At 42.2% G+C, this 23118-nt stretch overlaps 1 protein-coding gene across 4 annotated transcripts in view; it reads left to right on the top strand.

The window, feature by feature from the left end:
- Window positions 1–23118, top strand: part of tgfbr3 (transforming growth factor, beta receptor III) — a 112841-nt gene that overhangs the window by 24452 nt on the left and 65271 nt on the right. For all 4 annotated transcript variants that reach the window (XM_017479862.3, XM_017479861.3, XM_017479865.3 and 1 more), the window contains exon 3: window positions 14030–14214. In XM_017479862.3, the coding sequence (XP_017335351.1) occupies window positions 14030–14214 (185 nt within the window). The remainder of the gene's footprint in view (window positions 1–14029; window positions 14215–23118) is intronic.

Genomic DNA, 23118 nt, shown 5'->3' with positions numbered 1-23118 from the left:
GAAAAACACGAGCAGTTTAACAATAAATAAAACGAAAGATCTGTAAATGAGAAGAGATGGCAAGCCATCTAGTCTAGTACGGTGCCAATATCTTGCTTCTTGCTAATGAATAGTCCATAATAATAATCTTGCATCTTGCTAATGAATAGTCTATAGTTGCAATCATCGCATTATTCATTGCAAATTTAGTTTAATTTAACAACATGGCTTCCAACCTCATTATTTGGCCGTTTATAAAATATCACTTGATTCAGCACATGCAAAATTTTTGCACGATGAAACTAAAAGTACAGCCTGAGAAAGCCTGAAGCTTAGACAGAAGTGGGAAACCTTGGATCTACTATTGAGAGTTGCAGCCAGTGACTGGACAGCTTACATCAAATTTCTAAACCGGATGGCTGTACTTTTAGTGATTTCAGTGCTATTCCTCTCTCTACATTTACATTACATTTACGGCATTTGGCAGACGCCCTTAAGTCCAGAGTGACTTACAATTATCTCATTTTTTTATATAACTGAGCAGTTGAGGGTTAAGGGCCTTGCTCAAGGGCCCAGCAGTGGCAGCTTGGAGGTGCTGGGATTTGAATTCACGACCTTCCGATCAGAAGTCCAATGTCCTAACTCTAGCCATTATTGTGCTAGAAAATTCAACTTAAAGTTCAAAGTCATGTGTACCTGAGATGCTGGGTTATTTTTCTACCTAAATGCTGGGTTGATCCTTTTGGGTCATTTTAATTGGGTTATTTTCTCAGTCTTGGGTTGTTTTGGGGTAGTTTTGTGTAACCCAACCATTGAGTTAAGAGATGAGTCATTTTCACTGACAGTTGAATCAATGCACCCCCCTCCCACCCCGACGCCTCAGCCCAGCTCCTTGGGTCAAATTAAGTCGGACTGTTTGAATTCGCCTCAGGTGGAGGTGTCAGACTTAGATTTATTTTGGAGAAACAAAGTTCGTATCAATATATTTATCCGTGAAACCATTAGTGTACACTAGAAAAAGAAAAAAATGTGTGGAAAAAAGTCCTATTTACATGACATTAAATGTAAACTTTAGCTTTAGCTTAATTGTTTGTAATGCTCACTGGATCGTAAGTTGATTACTCAGATTATTTTGGATGTTTTAAACGTCTCCTTTGATCAAAATGTGACATTTTTGTTATAAAATATATGACTTATTTGAGTCATTTACTTCAAAGTCTATATATAAACACCACTTTAGCAGCTCTAGCAATACATTTCTGAACACCCTCTCGTGTATAAATAAAGATACCATGTTGAAAGATACCATGTTGACATATCTGTTTATAATGTGCTGTATTTGACATTTTCTAAAAATATTAACCCATGTATGAAATAAAATGAACCCAGCATTTTTGTGAAAATGAAACCATTCTTTGGGTTGAAAAACAACGCATTTGCTGGGTTAAAATGAACAACCCAACTTGATGGGTTAGTTTAGCCAAAAATGTTTTCTGTCCTACATTTACCCAGCCGTTGGGTCAAAAATAACCAAATTTGGGTTGTTTTTAACACAGTGTTTTATTTATTTATTTATTTATTTATTTATTTTAAAGAGTGTACGCCAAGGGCCATATACCTCCATAAAAAAGTCATGATATGTTTGCACAAATCTAGATGTTTATGGATATACAAATAAAAATTTTGGTTGCTATAAAACTCCACGTGTCATGAACTGTATAAACTATTCATATTTGCATGGCACCAAAGCTTAGCGTTATGTTAAACATCCCACAATGTTTGAGGTAAAACAATAAAAAGTAATACAGAAATATGATTTAAAAAATGCTGTTCCGGTACCAGCTAAACTTCCTGATCAGATTGGTGTAATTACTGTTCAGGTGTGGCCGAATACTCTAATGAGCAGATTTGATTGACATCTCTTGACTATGCCAGTCATATTTTTGCCCTTTGCCCTTTGTCTCCCTACCAGCTTGTTTTCACCCCTACTTGGAATGACAATGATAAATGAAATAGACATGCAACAAGTACGTACAAGCTACCTGCCCATCACTCTCATCCATTACACAGAGGATCCTCCGAGACACAGAATGTGCAATATTGTGTGCTGTAAGGGGCTTGGTGGAGCATGGGAAATTGTAGCGTATAATACCGTGAGCAAGCATGCAGGATTGATCTAATCGCTCATGCTTTTACTTCCTCCTGGTTTATGTGGATAGAAATACCCATCCGTGAGCAGAGCAGTGACCCTGTTTTCCTGCCCCTCCTTACCCAGATGCTGCTATCCATCCGAATCCAACTTATCGTAAGAACAAAAATTCAGCTTTTCTGCAGCGTTCAGCATTATTAAACGTTTAGGGATCTACACAGGTCACATGCAGTGGTTATTCCTGTGTATAATATGAGGAGAATGTGGGTCAATCTAATGTTGTTTCAGCCTGGTTGAGAGTTGAAAAGGAAACCCTGAAGCTCACGTACAGGGATTTTGGGAATGTAACATACAAGTGTGTGTGTGTGTGCGTGTGTGTTTGTGTCTTTAAGGAGGGGAAGGGTCTGTTTGTTTCCCTTCGGAAACAGCTCTGTGGGATTGTGGGAATATCAGATGTGCTCGTAGTTGGCATTTAGCAAATGACGACATTTCCTGTGCCCAGCTCTTGGCATGTGTCCATGTGCAGAGCCAAACAAAATATAGTACTAATTCCATAATGTGGTCAGTTAGCATCTGCATCACTGTATTGTATGGCTTTGGTTTGATGTGACCAAGTGGGTGACCACATGAGTTCATTTTTTTGTACTTCAAAGAAATGCCTTGATGTACACTATATGGCCAAAAGTATGTGGACACCTGACCGTAACACTCATATGAGATTGTTGAACATCCCATTTCAGATTTAGTTTCGTCTTTACTGTTATAATAACCACCACTCTTCTGGGAAAGCTTTGCACTGGCTTTGGGAGCATGGCTGCAGGGATTTGTTCCCATTCAGCTAGTTACCTATTCAGTGAGTTCAGTGAACATTAGTGAGATTAGGTACTGATGTTAGGTGATGAGGCCTGTTGTGTAGTCTACATTCCAGTTCATCCCAAAGGTGTTCAGTGTGGTTGAGGTCAGGACTACAATTACAGGCTACTCGAGGTCTTCAAGAGCAACTTTGGCACACCATATCTTCATGGATCTTACTTTGTGCACAGGGAAGTTGTCATGCTGGAACACAGAGTTTGTGGGTAGTGTTTGATTTATTTCCCTCGTAATGACTGGGAATCTTGCTTGAAACTCTGGTCTGCACTATTTTTTATCTCCATGCTTTTGTCCTTGCTCGGCTCATGTGGTACCTGAGTAAGTAGGATAACCAAATTCAGCACTGGTACTTGGGTATGGCATGGCTCACTTGGTGGTAGGAGTAATGACAGTGCGGAGGATTATGGGAAATTTGAACCGATCTGGTGGAAAAGTGGCATTTGTTTCACACAACTAATTCCTTTTCTAATGTGGGAGTTTACACATTTCTGCACATATATGCACACCTACACACGTACACAATTGTGCGCACACACACACACACACACACACATTCATACACAGACGTGTGCAGCGGAAAATTGTATGTCAGTGAGCTTCCTTCAGAATGTTCTCAAGTGGGCAATAAATATACACACGTGCATGCACACACATGTGTGCACACACATATACACACAGCAGATCCTTATGGGCACTCTTTTTTTGTGTCTGAACCTTGAGTGAAATTATATTGGTCATATGCTGCATTACATCAGTTCTACAATGCAATTATATTACACCTATGTAGTGAGCACCTACTGTATCTATAGGATGCCTCAGAAACAACTTGGAAAACTTGATGCCGTTTTAATTGCACACCAAATATATAATGGGTGGGTAATGCAAATTTGATATAGTATATTACTGTTAAATTATTATTTTGAAAACATCTACCGAATTGTCACACAGTAGGATGGTTGGGCTTAATAGAGGATGCGAGGCGGTCTGAGGAAAAGAGTCAAACTATCTTCAACCATGAGTCTGGCTCTATACTTGTTCTTCAGGTACACCAGCGCTTTGAAACCAGCCTCACAGAGATAGGTTGATGAGAATGGGAGAATTCTTTTCAATGCCATGCCATTCAGTTCTTGATATTCGGCATGCACAGATATCAAAACATCCGCCAGTGGCTTCTCTGTGTACCTCTGTGTACAGTCGTTCGAAATAAAAGTTTTCCTACGACCCCCCGTAGGGTCGGGACCCCCGGGTTAAGAACTGCTTATATAAAGCAAGGAAATCAAAGGTAAGCACAGGGAAAGAGAGAGAGAGGGGGAGAGAGAGAGAGAGGGGGAGAGAGAGAGAGAGGGGGAGAGAGAGAGAGAGAGAGGTTGTGAGAGCGAGCGAGCGAGAGAGAGGTTTTGAGAGCGAGCGAGTGTGAGAGAGAGAGAGAGAGAGAGAGAGAGAGAGAGAGGTTGTGAGAGCGAGCGAGCGAGAGAGAGGTTTTGAGAGCGAGCGAGTGTGAGAGAGAGAGAGAGAGAGAGAGAGAGAGAGAGAGAGAGAGAGAGAGAGGTTGTGAGAGCGAGAGAGAGAGAGAGAGAGAGAGAGAGAGAGAGAGAGAGAGAGAGAGACAGAGAGAGAGAGGTTGTGAGAGCGAGCGAGTGTGAGAGAGAGAGAGAGAGGTTGTGAGAGCGAGAGAGAGAGAGAGAGAGAGAGAGAGAGACAGAGAGAGAGAGGTTGTGAGAGCGAGCGAGAGAGAGGGAGAGAGGGAGGGAGGGAGTGAGAGGGAGGGAGGGAGGGAGGGAGTGAGAGAGAGAGAGAGAGAGAGAGAGGTTGTGAAAGCGAGAGAGAGAGAGAGAGAGAGAGAGAGAGAGAGAGAGAGAGGGAGGGAGGGAGTGAAAGAGAGAGAGAGAGAGAGAGAGAGAGAGTTAGTGATAGTGAGAGTCAGTGACTATGGTAAAGAGAGGGAAAGTGTGTGGCTGTATGTGTGTTGGAGAGAGAGCAAGCAATGGAGAGAAATACCAGGTTAAGAACTGCTTATATAAAGCAAGGAAATCAAAGGTTAGCATATGCTGTATAAGTGTGTGTGTGTGTGTGTGTGTGTGTGTGTGTGTGCTGCTTTTGTGGTTTTGGTTTGTTGTTCAGCATCTCTGAAACAGGTGCAAGTGGGTTGCAGTGGCACACTTTCTTCTGTCTAGAAGCTTTACAACACACTGTAACGTGATCTACTAATGCCCAACCATCCTCTACGTCCTACTCCCTCCGATTATTTTCCCAATCTACACCCTGGTGTGCGTGAGTGAGTGCGTGAGTGAGTGCGTGAGTGAGTGCGTGAGTGAGTGCGTGAGTGAGTGCGTGAGTGAGTGCGTGAGTGAATACATTCTGTAAGACGCTTGTTTTAAGACGCGCAGATCTCTTGTGGGGCGAGTGGCAATCTACTCGACCATGCAGCACCCGTGTGTCCTCTGTGTGCTGAAGGAGGGAACAGAGCGAGAGAGGGAGTGAGAGAGAGAGAGAGCGTGAAAGAGAGGGAAAGAGAGCGAGTGAAAGAGCGGGAGAGTGAGAGAGAGGGAGTGAAATATGGGGGGGAGAGAGAGAGGGGGGGATTGAAAGTGAGGGAGAGAGAGGGATTGATAAAGAGGGAGAGAGAAAGAGGGAGTGAAAGAGAGGGGGAGAGAGGGATTGAAAGGGGGGAGAGAAAGGGATTGAAAGAGGGGGAGAGAAAGAGGGAGTGAAAGAGAGAGTGTGAAAGAGAGAGAGAGTGTGTGTGTGTGAAGGAGTGAAAGAGCGAGAGCGAATGGGAGTGAAATATCGGGGGGAGAGGGGGGGATTGAAAGTGAGGGAGAGAGGGATTGAAAGAGAGGGAGAGAGAGAGAAAGGAATTAAAAGAGGGGGAGAGAAATAGGGAGTGAAAGAGAGGGGGAGAGAGAGGGAGGGAGTGAGTGAGAGAGCATGAAAGAGAGAGAGAGAGTGTGTGAAGGAGAGAAAGAGAGAGAGTGAAAGAGAGGGAAAGAGAGGGAGTGAAAGAGAGGGAGAAAGTGTGAAAGAGAGAGCGAGAGGGAATGGGAGTGAAATATGGGTGGAAAGAGAGGGATTGAAAGAGAGGGAGAGAGAGAAAGGGATTAAAAGAGAGGGAGTGAAAGAGGGGGAGAGAGAGGGAGTGAAAGAGAGAGAGAGGGTGTGTGTGTGTGTGTGTGTGTGTGAAGGAGAGAAAGAGAGGGAGTGAATATGAGAGAGAGAGAGTGTGTGTGTATGAGTGAAGGAGGGGGAGAGAGAGAGAAAGAGAGTGTGTGTGTGTGAGTGAAGGGGAGAGAGAGAGAGAGAGAGAGAGAGAGAGGGAGGGAGTGAAGGGGAGAGAGAGAGAAAGAGAGTGTGTGTGAGTGAGTGAAGGAGGGAGAGAGAGAGAGAGAGAGAGAGAGAGAGAGAGAGAGAGAGAGAGAGAGAGAGAGAGGGAGGGAGTGAAGGGGGGAGAGAGAGAGATCCAAAAGGAGTCTAAAGAAGAGGAAAGGTGAACAGAGCTTGAGAGAGATAGTAGTAGACAGAGAGGATACAAAGTGACGGAGGATAAAAAACTGCTGCAGATGCATGAAGGTCTCTCTCTCTCTCTCGCTCTCTCTCTCTCTCTCTCTCTCTCTCTCTCTCTCTCTCTCTCTCAGACAGACACTCATAGTTTTTCCAGATGTACTACAAGAAGCATTCCATTTGTTTGACAAGATAGTAAAATGAATAAAATACCATCGTGAAGTCATTTATTTAGTATTGCTCTGTGTGCTGCTTCTCTATCCTGCTAGATTTTGTCTCGACGCTTTCGTCTAACATTCACTCGATGCATTTTCCTCAACAATATGAAAGAGGGAAATGTAATCTCAATGATTCGTGAGTGCTGCTTTCATAGATGGTCTTTATTTTCGCCGTCTTTCTTGCTGCATGCTATGAGGCATATTGTGCGCTGCACTTTATGAGCCCTCTCTCTCTATTAGCCCCTGATTTCATTTCCATTTTAGGTTGAGGATTATAAAACAAATGCCTGGCTTCCTTCTTTTATTGTAATAAAAATGTCTGTATTCTTTTGTCTAAGACACTTTATTGTCTGTGGAGTTTTTTTTTTTTTTTTTTTTTTTTTTTTTTTGTTTTTTTTTTTTTTTGCTTTAGGCAGTTAAATAAAGAAACTCTGCCCAATAAGTGCTGTAATCTTTTGGCGGTCTTCCACATTCTTTTTTCCCCCTCCTCTGGCTGGTGCTTGTGTTGTTCCCATCTCCAGTGAGCAGAGGAAAAGTCTGTTTGAGGGATTTCAGAGAGGGAGAGGGAGAGGGAGCGAAGGAGAGGGAGTGAAGGAGAGAGAGTGAGAGGGAGTGAAGGAGAGAGAGAAGGGGAGTGAAGGAGAGAGAGAGCGGGTGTGAAAGAGAGAGAGAGGGAGTGAAGGAGAGAGAGGGAGGGGGGGAGTGAAAGAGAGAGAGAGAGGGAGTGAAGGAGAGTGAGGGAGTGAAAGTGAAGGGGAGAGAGTGAGAGGGAGTGAAAGAGAGAGAGGGGGAGTGAAAGAGAGAGAGGGAGTGAAGGAGAGAGTGAGGGAGTGAAAGTGAAGGGGAGAGAGTGAGAGGGAGTGAAAGAGAGAGAGGGGGAGTGAAAGAGAGAGAGGGAGTGAAGGAGAGAGTGAGGGAGTGAAAGTGAAGGGGAGAGAGTGAGAGGGAGTGAAAGAGAGAGAGGGGGAGTGAAAGAGAGAGAGAGGGGGAGTGAAGGAGAGAGAGAGGGGGGGGTGAAGGAGAGAGAGAGGGGGGGGTGAAAGAGAGAGGGGGAGTGAAGGAGAGAGTGAGGGAGTGAAAGAGAGACTTGACACACATGACAAGTTTAGGAAGGTCACGCAGGTCACTTAAAAGGTCAAACAGCAGTAAGACAATGTGACTGAAGAGCTTTACTTGTTCATTAGCGGAACATTTTCGAGATTATTACACAAGTGCATATTTAAGTTTCCAAACATATGCAAATTAAAGTCATGTGTGGGTATAGATGATCCAGTGATATGGAAGGGTAAACAAATAGACCTCAGTCCAAAGAATTTAAACGTATTTGAGTTCTAGCAAATAGAATGAGTCTTGTCAGTGATTGTTAGATGCCAAAAAGAGGCAATAGGAAAAAAAGATGAATGCTGAAATTTGTGGAATATAAGCAAACACACATTTCAGTTTATAATGTTTTGTGTGTTTATAATGTTTTTGTGCATTCTCTGTGCCAAGTCAGTTCCTCTAATGTAATAAATATTGTTAAATCCCTTATAGGGCTGCAACTAACGATTATTTTCATAATCAATTAGTTGGTTGATTATGTTTCGGTTGATCAATTAATCGGACGAGGAGGGCAAACTTTCAGTACCATTTTTTTCATTTATTTAAAATAAAATCCATAAACTGAGTGTTACAAATATAACTTCAGAATAAAACATTACACAGCTGTTTGTCCAATTATATAAGACTGAAAAGAACCCAACACACACACACACACCAGAATATATATCATTCATTTAGGACTGTAGTTTAATTCTGTGCTTTTTGTGCATCCATTAAAAAAAATAATGCATGCATACTTATATATAATATAAACTAATATATAAGTTTATATTATATAATAGTATTTATGCATTACTTTTTATAAAAGGTATCGCTGACATAAACAGTAAACTGAAGAAAGTCATTGTCGGTGTCTCTGGGTATTAGGCTAAAGCTAGCTGTGTCGCATTACGTGCGTATACGTCATGTGCCACTGACTAGGAAGCGGCTTATACTTCTGGTTAGTAAAAAAACCCGCCCGTGTTCCATTTGAGACAATATTACCCTTCTAAAATTCATACACTAGATGGTAGTGCATAGTGTAAGTGTATAGTATGTCATTTGGGACACAACTTTAGCATTTAGTCTCCGAGGCATGTTTTCGGAACAGAAGTAACGTAGTGAGTAAATGTACCCCGTGTCGTGTGCGGAACGACTAATCGATAATGAGATTCGTCGGCAACGATTTTCATACTCGATTATTGTCGATTTTATCGATTAGTTGTTGCAGCTCTAATCGCTTACATGGTTACCTTCATTACTTACACAGCAGTCACACAGTATCACATGGAGAAAAAAAGTTAACTATTCTCCAAAACTAACTACTCTGATGAAAAAAAAAACTACAATAGAAACCCTCACAGCATTTGTAATGGTTTTAGTGGTTATAATGGGAATTGTATTGGTTTGAATGGAAACTGTAATGGTCCATGTGTTAATCTCTACTGGTAATTTGTTACCTTCCATTGGTGACATGTTATGCGTAGAGGATACCATTAAGGACCAATAATTATAATGGTTGGCTGATGGTTTGTAATGGTATTTGTAGTGGACATCATTAGAATTTCTGTGATGGTTTCTGTTGTTTTTTTTATTTTATTTTTTTATATCTTCAGCAGGGTAGCTTGTGTTCGTTTGCTCTTAAATAAGCTAGCTAGCACTGCAACAAGAAGCTTCTGTTGAAGTATGTTAGCTACACATTAATGGGTAGCTAATTAATAGCGTCATGAAATAAAGCATCAGATTTGGCTAACTGTCTAGCCAAGTCATTGGAGTAGCTAAACATAAATAGCTATCGGACCTGATAGTAACCTGATAGCTAAACATAAATAGCTAAATAGCTGTCTAACCTGATAGTTAGACCGTGTTAAATAAGCTGAAAGGCTAGCACTGTACTACCTAAGTATGACCTACATAACTTAGCTTGCTAGCTTGCTACTGTAGCTCAGCACTGTAACTCGATCTTCTCTATCATGGTGTTCACTATACTATCCGGACACAGTTTATGTAAGATGCGTTCCATTTTCTAAACTCATGCGGTTTGTGTCAAGCTTAAAGCCTGCAATCCTTTAGCTTGATCTTTTGCCCAAAATGGCCATTGGTGGTCAAACATCTGAGAGTTTGTTTGTGTTAAGGGCCGGATCTCGGCTCTGTACGAGTGAGCGAGCATGCTGAAAGGGAAAAAACGTCGGGTAGAAAAGGCTTTCTGAGCTCTTGTTGCAAACAATTCTGTCATCCCAGTATACATGGAGAGGAAACTGTGGCTCTATTCTGATTCAGATCACTCAGCAAAGGGCACATGTATCTTGTTAGTCACAAGGCACTGTATGTGCCTAAGCCTGAGCCATACACACACACACACACACACACACACACACACACACACACACACACACACACACACACACACACAAAATCTCTCCCTCTTTCTCTCTCTAATGATTTCCATATGTTCCTCTTATGGGTGTTGCAGTGGTGTATATTGCGTGGTGGTGTGTATATTGCGGCCGGACCCTGACCCCTGCGAGCAGCTTGGTGTGTCACGGGTGGAGAGGCACTGACGTGCAGAAACACTCGGCCAGGAGGGATGACCTTCTAATAGAAAACAAAACTGCTTACGTGTGTGTGTGAGGGCGAGAGGCGAGAGCGTTTGAGTGAGATGTTTGTACTAAAGAGATCAGCACTGTTGTCCAAAAGGTCATCACTGTTCGTTCACATTTTTCTTATGTGTTTTTTCCCGAGCAGGAGAAGGAGGGAAAGCGGCTGTTCAGCAATTTCGCATGGATCTCCCTTGTGACTTGCATGCAGTAAAAATAGTTGATGCATTAAGATTAAATTGGCATGCACAAACATTTGTGCACACACAATGGCCCTTATTCATCAAAGTCCTGTACAGTCAAATCTGGTCTGCAGATTTCACACACACTTTCCTTATTCAGCAGTTTCATCCTTGGCATATCTGTACGATCAGACTTATGTCTGGTCAGAGTGTGTGTATATTAGAGCACAATGTTTTAACATCCTGAAAAATGTTCTAAAGTTGTATTAATGAAGTTATAAGCAGTAGCCATAAAAATGGCAAGTAATGTCAGTAATTGCAATTGTGCATGTGGGGATCTTGTACAAAAATATAGGTAATATACAGTGCCCTCCACTAATATTGGCAAAAATATACAGATAAAAATAACATGTAATAGGCAATGCTGGGCTAACTATTCAAAAAATGCAGTTCGCTAAAGGTAGATAGCAGTCACATAACTTCAGTGATCAATAAACTCTACTGTACATGTACATGATGAAAATTAGATATACTTGTTTAAAGTTTACTATGTACAAGCTACTTCATATAAAAGTAGCAACACAACTACCTTGCTGGCAGAAAACCTATTTAGGCAAACTAGCTAGCTAAGAACTTTTCCTAGTGATGTTACTACCTTATGTTCATGGGTACCAATCCAAATGACTGAGCTGCAATCAATCAGTCAGTTGTACAGTGTCAGCTTTGATCATTCCCAGTTTTACATAGAAGTTGATCCTGTGAGAATCTTGAACTACGTTTTGGCAGCGATAGCTATTCACATTTACACCTTACTCACTGTACACGAGCTACAAAAGAAAAAAAAAAATAATGACACCCCGTGAGCGAGTCCAGGCTCCAGAGATCAGGACAAGCATGTAGCCTAATTGTTGTAATGTGAACAATGTGCTACTCATTTACATTCAAAACAAAAACATTAGTCATCATCCAAGCATCATGGTCCAGAACTCCTCGGTCTCTTTTTGTTCGTTTGGTTATGCGTGATCTTTTATGTTAATTCAGCCTGACTCTGATTGTGGGCTGTTATGCTCCAATGGAGAAGCCAAAGACTGCTGTTTCTCTTGTTTCTTCAAGATGTCATGCCACTTTTGAAGTCGCAGGCTGTCTGAGTCTGACCGTCCCCTCCAGTCTCGCAAGGCCTGCAGAGAACAGATGTAAATGCCCCATGATCCCTAGGGAAGGGGCTTGCAAAAGGTTTCAAATAAACAAGAATAATCTGCCCAATGACTGGAAATAGACTTAGTTATCTATTTTATTGTTTCTATTTTTTCTATTATTTCTGTTGTATAGGTATTTATGGAAATTCTTTTCCTTCTTTGATGTTACTCTTCCTTCGTATGCTGCTGTGTCAATTTTTAATTCCCCCTATTGGGGGGGGGGGGGGGGGGTCATTAAAGGTACATCTTATTGTATCTTTATTTTGTCACAGAAATTACCGCAAAATCAAGTAAACTGCAGAATTCGGAGGAGCTTGCAATTTTTCAAGCTTCTATATTTTCCGCAGATTTAGGCTAAGACGCATCATGTGACATCATCACAACGTGCATTCAGCCAAAGCCATCTTTGATTCATGTGTGTCGAACTTGAGTAAAAAAGGTCTCGTTTACCAACAAAGATCGCTGTGAAAGACATTTTTGTGCATTTGCAATTTCGCCAGTTCAGGTAGTTTTCCGGAAAACAAAGTACAAAAACACTCCGCAAATTGTATTGCGAATTTTGGAAAAAGCTACAACGTAATCAAGCGTTTCTGGCCGCAGCACTCACAATAAAACTCGGCGAAATCCTGTATGGACTGACAAATCGAAGATCTTTTCACTTGCTATTATTTGTGCAGTATATTTATAGCTTATACACTTACTATATGGTAGCATGAAAACTGAGGCAAAGCTGAGACGTTGCCATAAATAAGCCCCAGTGAGTCATGGCAGCAATTCAGCCTTTAAAAGATATTAGCCCATACATATCTGACAGGCTGGTTTTGTTTAACATTGATCATAACTAGCACAGCATTCCAGACCATATTGTTCTGCCCTTAATTGGAGGTATGATACAAAAGGAGTTGCTCTGTTCCATGCTAAACCATGACCCTCTGTGCTGAGCTTCAAGGCCACAGCTCAGAGACTTCTCAAGAGCATATATGTCTAAGCTCTACCAAGCATGCTCATACAATACATCATCTTGTCGCCATGTTGTTTCTCCATGAGAGGAGCATGCCATCTTGTAATGTCCTGTTGTAAGTGTTTAAGAGAGGGTCAATGCGGCCATGTAAGGAAAGAGAGTGCAAAAGAGTTGATGTGACAGTGAGGCTATAGAGGAGGACAAATGGGCCAGAGATTCTTGCTAATAAAGAGGGAGTGTGGAGTACGAGTGGGAGACACTATTGGATGCCTGCCTCCCTACACGTCTACACTCTCCTCTTATTTATTGGTATCTATATCAATTAGTGACATGGGAGTTGCAGCAAGAAAAACATCACTTGTGTTTACGCTTGTTGCGCAAAGTCACTAGGCAGTGTTATCTCATCTCATCCTTGCTTTCGATAACCCACATGGTGGGTTTTCTGTTCTCCTTGGGCCCATTTGGCATAGAAACAACTTCAGAATTTTCTGTCCAGCACATGTGCTTTCCAGCGATAAGCAGTAAACAGATCCTGTGTATATCAAAGGCAGATTGGGACCTTCATTGTACTTGAGCTATGAGTATGATTGTCATGTAGCACATGGCCAGAGTGTATCAATGTGTACTTGGTGGATGCAATTCAAGGTGACTGGTCGAACTAGGACTAACTAGAAATAGCAAGGGTTAACCAGACAAACGAATCTCGAAGATGATTAACTACATATTTGAGCGGCCCATCAGTTTTCGTGAGATTAACAACGTGTTTACGTGGCAGCTATTTTTTTTTCTCTGCCTCATGTGAGCCAAACATTCAGTAAGCCAGTTATGAGCCCTCTTCTATGGTGAAAACTGGTTCCTTTATTATAATTCATAGGCTACTCTGCAACAACACATGCACATGGCAAGCTAGGCTATCTACAATCTGTTACAGTTTGTTAATACACTAATCAAACCCAGTTTTACTACAGTCTCAGAGATATTTCTTGCGGAATCGTTTATTTCACATCCTGACACTTTGAAAGCAGTAAATCATAAATCCCAAGAATCTATTTTTCCTCTATCTTGACTTACAACAAAAAGGCAGATGTTTCATATCGGGCAAATTGAAGTGTCCTCAAGTCCTCCATCTGATTAGTAGCCATCACATTGCTTCACTTCTCACATAAAGTAGAACTACCCCTGTAATATCGCTTGGCCCCGCCTACTTTACTTTGCTCACTGGATGAGTGAAAGCCCTCTTTAAAAAACGCCACAGTGCATGTTTTTCTGATGTTCCCTATGTGCTTTCTTGTGTTCCAGGTCCACTGTCTCGTAGCCCATGTGAGTTATTACCTGTGGGTGAAAGTCACCCTGTGCAGGCCCTGCAGATGAGTTACACAGCTATATCAGGCTGCGCGAGCCGTGGAACCACCAGCCTCCCCCAGGAGGTTCACATCATCAACCTGCGCATGAGCAACACCGAGGAACCGAGAGAGAAACCTGAGGTGAGATTGTTGTAAAGAAGAACATTCTAGGTGAAGGCCTCCAGCTTCTTACACCCGTTCTGTGGAAGTTTTCAAGACAAACATTGGAGCCACGTCAGTAATGACTGCTTTCACACCGTTTAACAGCAAGTTAGAGATTAAACAAAGATTACAGGATACATTTCTTACAACACTTCCGTACTGTATGGCACTAAAATCTTCCCGTGAAGCTCCCTGCAGAGGTGTCAGGAGGGATTCTTTATCTGCCTCTATGACAGAGCTGGGATTCAGTCTCCAGTTGGTTGAATCTATCAGTAATACATGCAGCTGGCTAGCACAGTACTAAACTAGACCCTAAGATTCCTTTACAGCAATGTTAAGCAAGATTAGCTTCATAAATTCAGTCCAAGGAGGCAAATTTGGATACTCTTGGTCGATTGACTACGTTTGGATTGCGGAAAATGGTATCGATGAAATTTTTTATCTAAACTGTTTGTTAATACATAACAAACATATATTTTAGTGGGGAAAAAACCCCCAACAGTTCTGTGTATCTTAGGAATCAAAGCTATGTGTATGAAATTCATCATTTCGCTCTGAAAAGATCAGTCCCCCCAGGATTCTGCAATTTTGCGATTGCAGAAATGAACGCAAAATCAAGAAAACGCCTGCAATCTTTCAAAATTACTGCAGATTTTCTGCAGGTTTGGACCAAGATGAGTCATGTGACAATCTCAATGCACGTTCAGCCAAACCCCTCTTTGATTCATGCACATCAAACATGAGTACAGCTAAAGGTCTCATTTACCAACAAGTGACAATGCGAACGAATGCAAATTTTGTGCAATTGCAATTTTGCCAATTCAAGTCGTTTTCCACGGAAAAGGCGCACAAAAACTTTTGAAAAGAAGCACAGCAAAAATCAAGCATTTTTGAAAAAAAGAAACAAAAAAAACATCATCCGAAACTCAGAAATCCTGTACGGACTGAAAGATCCGTCCATTAGTTCAGTTCATCAGATGCATGTGCCATATCAATGTACTATAGATGAACTACATTCGGCACCTGTATACTTCCAATTTGTTAAATCCTCTCAACCCTGTCTGGACCAGCACAGACCACTGACATGATAAAAGGTGCAAAGCACAACAGTACGTGATTATACAACTTTAAATTGCACCGATACATAAGTGAAATGGATAAAATGGCCAACAAGTGTATCTACCAGATCAGTGGAGTTACCAAATAAACTGAAAACTCCATGAATTTCACATTAATTCACACACTGCAGTCATTTTCCTTTGAGTCTATAGACCCTTCTTTCTTGTGTTTCTAAATTGAGAAATACATTGTTTGAATATGTGGAACATATAGAAGTTTCTAAGCTGTCTTTTTGTAATTCTTTAAAAAATATATTATTTATTTATATATTTATTTATTTTAGAATATATCTTAATAATAAGATTGGTGTGTAGTGAGAGCTTGAAGAAGCAGTTTATTCAGCTTTAACTGGCTCTGATGGAGTGGAATGAAAACATGTTCTGGGCACTGCATTCTGGGTGGGTTGTTAATAAACCGTCGGATGGTTTGTGTGAAAGGGGAGGTTGGAGAAACAGAATGAGGCGGGTGTGTGATCTCACTGCGACTATCGGATGAATTGATGTTGTAATCGCTGGACGGCCTTGCTGGCAGAGAGCTGTGCTGACTCGAGCTGTTTCTGAAGGAATGGCATTATTTTTTTGTGTTTCCGTTGTTCTGCTGGGCCTGCAATTTGAGCCTGTCCTCGTGTGCGCACACACACACACACACACACACACACACACACACACACACACACACACACACACACACACACACACACACACTCTCTCCACCATCACTACTAGTTGTCTAAAGGTATGAGCAATGATTATACAGAGGAAAAAGTATAGGCTAGAAAAAAGAAAGACTCATCATCAACTTTCCTGTATGCACACATCCCAAGAATAACAGCAGCAGGCCTCGAGTGAGGGGGCTCTCATTTGGTGGTTTTGTTTAGCGGAAAGTGGGGGGGAAAGAAGAGGAGGAAAAAGGAGTGTATATCTTGGCGAAATGGCTGCGGTCGTTAGGCACTATCAGCCACGCGGATCGAGGAGAGCCCTTTAATGTGCCTGAGTGCTGTGGGCCCTATGCTATTGAAACACAATATCAAACCCTGCTTGCACGCATAATCACTGCACAGTGTGGTCACTATTAGTATGAGCAGTGAGATTTCTGCAATAGCAGACAACACACTGCTCACACAGGCCGAAACAGATTACTGAAAATAAAGCGGTGCTGTCATGACAACTAGGGTCCTAATCATCACCTCTTGACTGCTGCTGTGTGTATTCAATCCTCTTGTAGGGAGTTTATTTACCCTAACTAGGGGAGAAAGATTTATGATTGGTTAGGTGAGAAAAGCAGTGAAATGGAGTAGAGGTGGAATTTGAGTTTTTTTCTTTCTTTCTGCAATTAAGAACGGCTACAGTAGTTTTATAGAAGTTAATGTGTGATACCAATATTTCATGTTTTGTGGTTATCATACTAGATCATATTTGTTCAATCCTGAGCTCGGGTTTCTGTATATGCAGAGTTCCACGTGTTCTCTCTGTGTCCACAAGGATTTCCTGCCAAATACATGCCAGTAGGTGGATTGCCCCTAGGTGTGAATGAGTGAATGCATGATGCCCAGCGATGGACTTACATCCCATCCCACCTCACGCCCATGATAAGCTCTGGATCCACTGTGACCATGAGCAGGATAAAGCGATTACTGAAGCAGAATAGGATACAGGAATCTTATATAAATAAAATAAATAGTTATAGAAGACTTTCAGTAGTTCGCTAGCTAAAAATGCTCTCTGCTTGCTACTAAATGCTGTGCAGACGAGCATAGCTCACTGTGCTAACCTTTTCTTTTTGGACCTGAAAATTCTTCTTTTGGGAAGGACATCAATCAAACAACAGTTTTAATGAACTCATATTTTATTTAAATATTTAATGATTTTTTTTTTACAAGGTACATTTACGTTTATTCATTTAGCAGATGCTTTTGTCCAAAGCGACTTACAAATGAGGCAATACAAAGCAAAGCGATATATCAAGCAGAGAACAATACAAGTAGTGCTACCATACAAGATCTTTTCATTGAGCTTTAGAGGAGCAAAGTGCACAGATTCGAGGTCTAATAGCCAGTGTAAGTGCAGATTTATTTATTTATTTATTTATTTTTTGAGTGGAGTCAAGTTAGGGGTTAGTTAAGTGTTCACGGAAGAGGTGGGTCTTCAGCCGTTTTTTTTGAAGATAGTGACGGATTCTGCGGTCCGGATTGAGGTTGGAAGATCATTCCACCACTGAGGGACGGTCAGTTTGAAGGTTCTGGAAATGGACCTCATGCCTCGCGGAGTAGGTACTACCAGGTATCTGTCATTAACTAGAGAGAACATAAACCTCATGGAGGGTGTTGAGAGATGGAGGGGGTGGGGTGGGGTGGGGTGGGGGTAGTTGCTGTTCCAGGCAATGGCTTGCACGTCAGTATCAAGGCCTTTGAACTGGTAGCTACAGTAAGCCAGTGGAGGGAGATGAAGAGGGGTGTGATGTGGGTTCTTTTGGGCTGGTTGAAGACGAGGCATGCTGCTGCGTTCTGATTCATAGGAAGGAGTTTGATGGAGCCGGCTGGGAGGCCTGAGAGTAGTGCATCACAGTAGTCCAGTTTTGACATCACAAGAGCCTGGATTAGTAGTTGTGTTGTATGATCAGTGAAATGTAGTATGATCAGTAAGAAGTAATTCTCAGATTCATGTTGTCTGATCTCTCTTGAAATGCTTATTAAGCAATACAAATGGCCCTGTGAAGGTCAAGTCAGTACTGCTTTGTTGTACAGTGACAGCACTATTTCATTAATCATATCTCCCACAGTGCTACCAGATTGAATGAGATATCAGTCTGTTTTTGGATTAGTGTGAGCTTTATGATTTAGCAGTATGCGACCAGTTTGCGTGGTCCATACCATGACTCATTGGTTTGATTCTAGAAAAAACCTTTTAATGTGATTAGTCTTTGGTTTTGGTTGGCAATGGAAAACATTATCTTCCCTCTTCTTATGATTCCACTGTGGTGTATTTGTGTTTGTAGCTTGGCAACGAGCCTACGGTTTTCCTCGCTGCGTATCACATGGTCTGCAAATCACTTAGCAATTGAGGCAAACACTTGAACAAAAGCCAGTTCTCAGTTTACTTAGTGCATATCAGAGGAGGTATATCAGAGTTTAAATAGCGATCTGTCTCTTTCCATTACTCTGGTGTACTGTATGATTTGTGGAGCTTTCATTTAGTGAAGAAACCGTGATAACTGGAAATTGAACATAAAAAATATCGGCAGACTGCAAGACACGAGAACCGTTGTCGCATCAACAAAAACCCTCTACCTGATACCATTTCGAACCAAGAAGTGCATTCAAAAAGTCTTTTGTTCCAAGATATGATGTGTGAAATATATATTTAAAGCTGATGACATTTTAATAAAAGGAAATTATACAAATAATCTTAAAAGTCCTAATAAAAATAATAGGACAGGCAGAGAAGCCATGCCTTCATAAGTGGGACTCCATAAGCACCACTCCTTCTTCACTGAGAATGAATGATGGAGAAGAGACACGTCCGTCCATGGGACTGACGGCATGAAGACCAGACATCCTTCACTATGAGTGAATGATACAGAAGCCTCACATCCTTCCATGGGACAGATGGGCATAGAGGCCACGCCTCCATCACTGGAAATGACAGGCACAGTAACAATTGATAATATTTTTAGACACAATTGCAACTGTGATAATCACATGAGAGCTGTCACCACTTCAAGTATAAAGGCTGAACACAAACCCCCCCCACACCTGATATCAGGCCAATTCAAGCCACGTGTTTTCCATATAAGGCCCTATTGCCATTTATATCATTGTTTTGTAGGAAAGAACTCTCAGCACACCATGTACAGTAGGGATTATGGTATGCTAGTGCTCTTCTCCATGTGAGTTTTGTCTACACACACCAACAGATAAGGCCGTTCCACTCAGCGTGTGCCAAGCCTCAGGTATTTGTTAGACTGTGATACCTCCAAGCCAATTATTGTGCTTTTTGATGGGAAAGACTGATTGGGAAACTAAATAACAAATGCCTGGGGAGTGACCCTTAGTGTACACATACACATGCAGAGATTTAATCTAAGCCTAGCATGTGATCATGGACATTTGAAAATAGGAGTTTTCTCAGCAATACACACACAAATATATAAGCACCATATTCAAGCGCACACAATATGTGAAGCTGTGGGAGACCTAGGTGATTCTAGGAACTGTTGGAGGCCCCAGGCAGGAAAATATAAGGGGCCTTCCTGGTCTATATTATCCTTTACTATCGTAGTGTTGGCGGTTCGATTCCCGGCCCACATGACTCCACATGCCGAAGTGTCCTTGGGCAAGACACTGAACCCCAAGTTGCTCCCGATGGCAAGTTAGCACCTTGCATGGCAGCTCTACTACCATTGGTGTGTGAGTGTGTGTGTGTGTGTGTGTGAATGGGTGAATGAGACACAGTGTAAAGCGCTTTGGATAAAAGTGAACCATTTACCATTTATTTACCATTCAATACCATGGACTGACTATAGGATAACTTTACTGTTAGCATTACATTCAACATGCTAGATGTAGTGCTAGATCAAGCTTCCCCGTTTAGATAAACAACTATTACATGAACAACGTTGGTAATGTGTTGACTTTTATATTTTGCATATACTTCAGAAGATCAAGATATCAATACAGTTTGAGTAAAATGACCGATACAACAAGAAAGCTAGGTGAAGAAATGATTATTATTTTGTGATTAGATTATCTCCACCACTACCCACAGGTCTGTATACTTGTTTCCTCTTCTTGTTTTAAAAATAGCTTGGTCAAAATTTTAATGTACACAATGTACTCTTGTTAATAGGCCAAGATGTGTCCAAAGTTTGCTTTAGTTTGGACAGAAGCAGCCATTTTGTAGCTGGAATCACTTTGTTCCTCAACACTTAATCCATTATTACTTAGCACAAGCATCAGCCTCAGGCAGGAAGTGTCATCTACAGTCTAAAGGTGGATTTCTACTGCATTATGAAACCTTATGGTATTACCTTGCCAAACAACATCTACTGAGTGGGGTTGTACATGATTACGTATGCATGAAGCTATAAGCTTCTTTTACTTAGCTTCAAATTTTGGACAGCAAACTTATCTTTGCTGTCCCAGTATATTTGGGACAAGGGTAAAGTTTCATCTATGGCCAAACTGTTCGTTCAAGGCCTTTTGTAGTTGGGGGTTTCCTTTCCAAATCAAGTTTTCTATTCACGTATACTAATTCTGCTTCTGGACCCCTGGCAACTGGGGTTAAGGTTAAACACAATAGTCTCCCAAAGGAGACCAGTGACCTCTCATGACTGAACACTGCTGGGATATTGTGAAATTCTCAGAAGGCACAAATTCCATTAATTCTGTTTGTCACATTAGTCTCAGTTCATGTTGTTATAGTTTGACGTTTTCCGTAGCATTGTCTCACTAAATGGACAGATCGCATGCCACAAGCGATTTCCTTCCTCTGGGGGCTGATGACCCAGACCATACTTGCATGTTATGTGACCGTGTTTGTTCTTGACACATTCGACTGTGGTTGTGCGGCTGGGCTTTACATAATATTATTTGTGGTTTTACACGGTTTCCTCCTCCGTCTCTGACTATTTGTTTTGGGATGAGTTCAGGGGTTCCTCTCCATTCCTCTTCTGTGCATGCACTCACTGCAGTGACATTACAGTTATTAATTCATTCTTTCATCCAGAACAACTTACACCAAAGACACATTCCCTACGAGTATAGCTGAGTAGTTTGCAGTCCCGGGATTGCATTGAGCGTAGATTCATGTAGAACTACATAGAGATTTGCCATACGAGCATTGCGTGTTTAAAGTGGATATTCTTATAGTGCACTTTGTGACATGGTACTTACGATGTGATGGTGAAACTCTGCTCCATCATGAATCGGAGCCAAAGGATTCCAAGCATCATTTGCCTGTGTGGTCAGCTGAAGGTCAGTGTGGAATCAGAGATGGAGCTGAAGGTCAGGGGGGAATCAGAGATGGAGCTGAAGGTCAGGAAGGATTCGGAGATGGAGCTGAAATCAGGAAGGAATCAGAGATGGAGCTGAAGGTCAGGGTGGAATCAGAGATGGAGCTGAAGGTCAGGGTGGAATCAGAGATGGAGTTGAAGGTCAGGGTGGAATCAGAGATGGAGCTGAAGGTCAGGGTGGAATCAGAGATGGAGCTGAAGGTCGGGGTGGAATCAGAGATGGAGCTGAAGGTCAGGGTGGAATCAGAGATGGAGTTGAAGGTCAGGGTGGAATCAGAGATGGAGCTGAAGGTCAGGGAGGAATCGGAGATGGAGTTGAAGGTCAGGGTGGAATCAGAGATGGAGCTGAAGGTCAGGGTGGAATCAGAGATGGAGCTGAAGGTCAGGGTGGAATCGGAGATGGAGTTGAAGGTCAGGGTGGAATCGGAGATGGAGCTGAAGGTCAGGGAGGAATCGGAGATGGAGCTGAAGGTCAGGGAGGATTTAGAGATGGAGCTGAAGGTCGGGGTGGAATCAGAGATGGAGCTGAAGGTCGGGGTGGAATCAGAGATGGAGCTGAAGGTCAGGGTGGAATCGGAGATGGAGCTGAAGGTCAGGGAGGAATCGGAGATGGAGCTGAAGGTCAGGGAGGATTTAGAGATGGAGCTGAAGGTCGGGGTGGAATCAGAGATGGAGCTGAAGGTCGGGGTGGAATCAGAGATGGAGCTGAAGGTCGGGGTGGAATGCGGGATGGAGGTAAATGTCAGGCCTTCTAATCTTTCAAGGATGTGGGAAATTGAGCTATGGGCCTTGGCATTAATGCCACCTACCTGAGACATAGGCACAGATGTGGCCATCTGGATGGGGACACACACACACACACACACACACACACACACACACACACACACACACGCACACACTCACACTGTCCTTCGGTACTGTGTGTACCTCCTAAAACCAGTGTTGAGTTTCGTGAGTCCAGACGCCGCTGGCCTTTAGTAACAGATGCAGCAGATCCGTCAGGAGGTAAACAGCTCAGTGCCATGCTGATCTGATTTAATGCCTCCAAAGCCAAGGCCGAAAGCCTAGACGAGGCTATAGGGTTACCGGCCGTCTCCAGGGCCGATCCACTCACTAATTTACTCGAACCCATGACCTAATCAGCCCTGTGCTACTGAAACACACAGCTGGCAGAACTTAACAGAGACATTTTGATCTTTTGATAATTTTAAATGCTGGTTCAGTTCTGAATATGTAGCAATAGTTACTGAGTAAGCGGATTATGTAGCATGCAATAAAAACTGTTTTATTAATCACATCTCCCACAGTGCTACATTATTGAATGAGATGTCGACCTCTTTTTGGATTAGCGGGAGCTTTATGAATTACCAGTGCTCGACCAGTTTGCGTGATGTGTTTTTTTTTTATCTTGTGTAACCTCTGTGCTTAAAACTTCCAGCACCCTTTGCCCTCAGGCTTGGGAGGAATTTGTGGAGAGCACTGAGTACAGGCCACTGAACTCTGTACGAAGTCTGAAGAGCCATTCCGCTTTGTTTAAAATGGCTTGCAGCCTATTTGTTTTGGAGCGAGCTCTGGATGGAGTTAGAACAGAGGTGACTGGGTGGACTGTGATTACGGGAAGACCACTCTTGAGTCCACCTGAAACCGAGCTCTAGAGAGATGAAGAGACTGTGTGAAGGAGTCGTGTAGTTACGCAGTGTAATAGCAGCAGGTACTAGCAGCAGTAATTTACTATTGTTTATTTAGCATGGT

The sequence above is a fragment of the Ictalurus punctatus genome, chromosome 11 (genome assembly GCF_001660625.3).
Source record: "Ictalurus punctatus breed USDA103 chromosome 11, Coco_2.0, whole genome shotgun sequence".
NCBI lineage: Eukaryota > Metazoa > Chordata > Actinopteri > Siluriformes > Ictaluridae > Ictalurus > Ictalurus punctatus.
The sequence above is the reverse complement of the archived record's forward strand: the minus strand, read 5'-3'. Positions and strand labels throughout refer to the sequence as shown.